The sequence below is a fragment of the Arvicola amphibius genome, chromosome 8, assembly GCF_903992535.2.
Source record: "Arvicola amphibius chromosome 8, mArvAmp1.2, whole genome shotgun sequence".
In the NCBI taxonomy this organism is placed as follows: domain Eukaryota; kingdom Metazoa; phylum Chordata; class Mammalia; order Rodentia; family Cricetidae; genus Arvicola; species Arvicola amphibius.
Window position 1 is genome coordinate 21,982,020 of NC_052054.1, and position 5,524 is coordinate 21,987,543.

General features: G+C 45.9%; 1 protein-coding gene across 1 annotated transcript; it reads left to right on the plus strand.

Moving 5' to 3' along the window:
* Positions 1–702: 702 nt before the first annotated feature.
* Sf3b5 (splicing factor 3b subunit 5) lies at positions 703–1,397 on the plus strand. Its single transcript, XM_038340274.1, has one exon. The coding sequence runs from the start codon at positions 855–857 to the stop codon at positions 1,113–1,115; it is 261 nt and encodes an 86-aa protein (XP_038196202.1). The 5' UTR covers positions 703–854; the 3' UTR covers positions 1,116–1,397.
* The last annotated feature ends 4,127 nt before the right edge of the window (positions 1,398–5,524 follow it).

The window sequence follows — 5,524 nt, forward strand, 5'->3', positions numbered from 1 at the left end:
AAGGATATCATAAAAGAAATACATTATCTTTTTTCCCCAAGCAGTTTATACCCTAGTGAGGAGGTGCGTAACCCTCAAGTTGAGCTTAAGGCGGGAAAACACAGGCGCTAGGAAAGGAGAGGTCTCTTGTCGTGAGACACAACTGACTTCAAGGAAATGCTTGCGAGTGACCTTAAAGGGAGACTGCTTGGAGGGTTCGACGCCTACGTGGAGTGAGGAGTCGGAGCCTGGAGCTTGATGTGGAAGCCATCACGTGAGACTACTAGAGTTGACACTCACCACCAAACATCTGGGGTGGAAAGAACTTTTCCCAGTACCCAGAGCCTAAGGGACAAAGCTGAGACAAGAGTTAGTTTTTCTGGTCACTTGTAGCCATAACCCACTTGGGTTTTCACTTCTTTGTAGCCTGGTGCCCTTGGAGGATGGTTCCAGCCCGTTGGACACCATTCTAAATTAGCCAGGTAAAATAATCTGGGGAGAAAAAAAAAAAAAAAATTTTTTTTTGGACTACAAATCCCAGAATGCAATGCTCGGGTTAGACCGTAACCCGAGTTACGTGCAGGAGCCACCAAGCAGACCATCATGCAACGCTCTCCAAGTAGGCGGGCTCCGTGAGGGGACGGCCCAGTATTTCCTAGGCAACTCCAATGCCGCGACAGAATTCACTTCCGCTTCCGCCTAGCAGAAGGCAGTCTGCGCACGCGTCCCGGTGGCGTCTTTCTTCCGCGCCGGCCCTGGTAGCGGTTCCGTGCAGCGGCGGCGGCGGCGGCGGCGGCGGCGTCTCTGGTTTGAACGCCGAGGACGGTAGCTTCTGGTCTGCGGCCTGATCTCGAAGCCCCGAGCGAAGCGGCGAGATGACGGACCGGTACACCATCCACAGCCAGCTGGAGCACCTGCAGTCCAAGTACATCGGCACGGGCCACGCCGACACCACCAAGTGGGAATGGCTCGTCAACCAGCACCGGGACTCGTACTGCTCCTACATGGGTCACTTCGACCTCCTCAACTACTTCGCCATCGCCGAGAACGAGAGCAAGGCGCGCGTGCGCTTCAACCTGATGGAGAAGATGCTGCAGCCCAGCGGGCCGCCGGCGGACAAGCCCGAGGAGAACTGAGGCGAGCGCTTCCCCGTCTTCCCCGGCAGGGGACCGAGCCACCTTGTTCCTGACTCTTGATCGTTCTGGCCCGTGTGGCTCCCCCGACCTGCTTACCTGTGGACGGTTCCGAACAAGTCACCGAGAGACTGTCGGGACCCCGGGAACCGTGCGGGAGGAGCGATCCTAGAATCGGCGAGCGAGGAAGAAGACGGCACGGAAGCGATGGCGCATTTCGAGTCTGTTTTTTAATAGTTGATTGTCGTTCTTATGATTTATATAAAGTTTAGGACCTGTCCTATCTTTCGGTGTGGATTGCTGTGTTCCTTTGCTTGGGATTGGGGTGGGGGGCGGAGTTCTTGGACCGAGGGTTCAAGCTTTCATTGGCAAATCCTTAAGTCCATCGTACATACTTTTATGACCTTCCCTCACCTCAGTTTTATTTTTCTGGCCTACAGTGTGCTGAGTCCCAAGTGAATTTCCAAACATGGAGTTTTTCAGTCTTCCCACCATTTATAAAGTCTGCTGTCATTGGCCTGTTATGTTGCACGTTGCATCTGTTTTTCTTGGGAGTCATTCTATGTATCTTCAGAAATGAACGATTTTTTCCTCCACTCATTCAGTGTTCATCAGAGCGTTTTCCCAAGGTTTTGGGACATACATTATGCCAGTTTGGAGAGAGGCAGGCTAAAAAGGGTTAGAAGATGCAGGGAGATTGGGGCAGACTGAAGAATTCCCAATTTTAAATAGTATGCTTATATGCTTAGGCTGCTAAGTTATTGCGATGATGACATTTGAGAGAGTTTACGGAATCGAGAAATAGCGTGCAGGACTCAGGAAGTGATTACCATCTAATAGAGCCTGCCAGTGCAGTGGGCTCAAGAGCAACGGTGCGTCAGACTTATTGAAGGAAAACCAAAACAAAAAACAGTATGCGTTCCTGGGAGTGGTGGTCCAGGTCTCTAATCCCAGCACCCAGGAGGCTGAGGCTGGAGAATCTCTCGTTCAAGATCACATAAAACAAAACAAAACAAAAAACAACAAAAAAACGGTAAGAGGCACTCACTGGGTATGGTGGCGCACGCCTTTAATTTCAGCACTCTGGAGGCAGAGGCTGGGGGGATCTCCAGTTTAAGGTCAACCTGGTCTACAGCTGGAGTTTCAGGACTCCTGGGACTAAACAGAGAAACCGGTCTGTTGACGTCCGCCCCTTACCCCCAGCAATATGGCGGGAAGGGAGGAGCAGGCTGGTAGGACTTCTGAGGGAAGCCTTTGCTTAAAGTGTGGTCTGATGTGATTTTAAAAAATGAGTCCCAGTCACATTTCTGAGATTCCATTTTTTTTTTTTTTTTTTTTTTGAGACAGGGTTTCTCTGTGTAACAGTCCTAGAACTGACACTGTAGACCAGGCTGGCCTCGAACTCAGAGATTTCACCTGCCTCTGTCTCCCAAGTGCTGGGATTAAAGGTATGCACCACCACTCAGCCTTCCCTTACACTTTTAAAAATTATTGAAGACATGAGAAAGTTTGTATGTGAGTTATAACTGTTGCATTTAACAAAAGAGAAAACTTTAGAGCCAATTCAAGGCCAGCCTGGTCTACATCGTGAATTCAGGACAACCAGGGCTGTGTAGAGAGACCCTGTTTCAAACTAAGTAACAGTAATGGACTCCAGGAGAGAGAGAGAGAGATCTAGAGCCAAGAGTTCCTGCTGTGCATGCACAGAGAGACCTGAGTTCAAATTTCCACTACCAGTGTAAAAACCCAGGCACAGCGTGTAACCCAGCATCATGGAGAGTGGAGGCAAAGGACAGCTGGGGCTTGCTAGCGGCTAGATTAGCTCCAGGTTCAGACAGACCTATTCAAGAAAATAGGAGGGGGTGCTGCAGAGAGGACAGAATGGATAAGGGCCAGACCCTGGTTTGATCTTGGCACCACGTGGTGGCTCACTACTGTAATTCCACTCCCAGTGGAGCCGCTAACCATTTCTGGCACCTGTGCACAGCAGACACAAGAGCTGCACTTATACGCAGGAAAGCATTCTCATATATAAAATAAAAATCTTTAAAAAAGGAAAAGAGGAAGAAACTTCTCTTTGCAACAGATGGAAACCATTACAGAAAAGCACAACCAATCAGAATGCAGTATTGTGGAATCCAACCCCGACCCACACACCCTTCTAAATGGTTCCAAATCACAGAGAACATTTCTGAAGAGGGAGACAGAAATATTCTTAAGTCCCAGAGGATCAGGGAGTGTGCTGTGAGTATCTCACATGCTGGGGTGGTCGGGGAAAGCGCTCACCAGGCCTCAGCCCTACACACAGAACTACACGGAGCCAAGGAACACTGAGAGGAAAGAGTGGTCTTCCTTCGAAGAGCATGCCAGTTGGTTATCAAATACCAATGGTCAGCTCTAAAAACATGCATAGCAGAAACATTACAGATTGAGCAGGTTTTATTTGTGGATTTAGGACACACACACACTGGTGTATGTGTGCATATAACAATAGTTAACGGGGAAGTGGCCACAGATTTGAGAGAGAGCAAGGAAGAGTGTATGGGAAGGTTTGAAGGGAGGAAAGGGAAGGGGGAAATGATGTAATCTCAAAAATAAGAAAAATAAAGACAAGAGAAGGATTGAGTAAGATGCTGGACATCCTCTTCTGGGCTCGAGTATGCATGGATCCACACAACTGTACCACATGTGTACATAACACCACACACAATGAAACGCTGCATGCTACATCTTTATGAAAAAAACTTCAAAACACACTTTAGTGACAATGCCTTATTTTTCTTTTTTTGGTTATTTTTATTTTATGTGTATTGGTATTTTGTCTGTCTATTTCTGTGTGAGGGTGTGAGATCTTGGAGTTACAGACAGTTGTTGGTTGTCATGTGAGATGTGGGTGCTGGGAATTGAACCCCGGTCCTCTGGAAGAGCAGTCAGTGCCTTAACTGCTGCTGAGGCACCTCTCCAGACCTCTTTTTTGTTTGTTTATTTGTTTGTTTGTTTTTTAACTCACTTTGTAGACCATACTGGTTTTTTGAGACAGAGTTTCTCTGTGGCTTTGGAGCCTGTCCTGGAACTAGCTCTATAGACCAGGCTAATCTCAAACTCAGAGATCTGCCTGCCTCTGCCTCCTGAGTGCTGGGATTAAAGGCATGTGCCACCACCTCCTGGCTAAAGAATGGTTTTAAAAATACACTTTTGAATATATCTTCATTATCTTGCCTTAATAAAGTCAGCTGGATTCTCAAATTGGCTTCTACATTCAGACTGTTAGAGTAGAAAGTATTGGTTGAACTGCTTTTAAAGATACATACTTTACATTTTTGTTTTGTGGTAGACCTGGGATTAGAACTCAGGACCTTAGACATGGTAGGTAAATGTTCTAACCACTGAGCCACATCTTTAACCCCCGAAATGCTTTATGTTAAAAAAAAACTACGTTTTTTGTGTCTGTGTGTTTGTGTATTGTTTCTGTATAGAGGTCAACTGTGTTCTTTTACTGTGTGCATCCCAGAGAAGGATCAAAGATCGCCAGAGCTGGTGGTTAACACCTTTACCCACTTAACCATCTCACGATCCCCCAAAATTCATTTTTAATTACATGTAGTAGAGAAGGAATGTTTAGCCTTTTCAAATAGTTGTCCGTATTCTTGATACTATAGGACAATTCAACATTCGTAGCTTTAAAATGTAAATTACAATATGGAATATAAAACTAAGTCAATGAGCCTGATGCTCTTGTTACATTAAAATTCATTCACCCATTTTGAACTCTGAACTTTACCCCTTTCTACCAGACATTAGACTATAATCTGTTGCTTGGACAGTATTAGCTCACTGAGTCCAGTAGGCTTCCAAATGATGACACATTTACATACATTAAAAAAGTCACCTGGGTCAGTGGTGGCACACACCTTTAATCCAGCACTCGGGAGGCAGAGGCAGGTGGATCTCTGTGAGTTCAAGACCAGCCTGGTCTACAAGAGCTAGTTATAGGACAGGCGACAAAGCTACAGAGAAATCCTGTCTCGAAAAAAAAAAAAAAAAAGAAATCACAGTCATTGTTAATCACCCTATCTCATCAGGAATGTATTATATTGTAATGAAAGTGCAAAACTCTTGATGCTTCAAAAGCTTGAAATGTCACTAATAGTAAATATGTAATTTTCCTTGAAGTACCAGACCCATTTAATTCAATTTCAAGAACAAATCTGCCAAACACCCAAGTCTGAAAGTTACACTGTAGGACTTGAACATGTGGCTCTGTAGCAGAGTGCTTACCTAGTGTGCTTGAGGCCCCAGGTTTGGGCCTCCAGCACCGTAAACATAATGAAACCTACTGATGTGGGAAGTCCTACACATGTGTTGCTTTTATTGAGTAATGAATTTCAGCCAATGATTTAACAGAGTAAAGT

Bases quoted from the DNA above. Each gene is read 5' to 3' on its own strand.
- Sf3b5 (XM_038340274.1), top strand. From the start codon at position 855: ATGACGGACCGGTACACCATCCACAGCCAGCTGGAGCACCTGCAGTCC.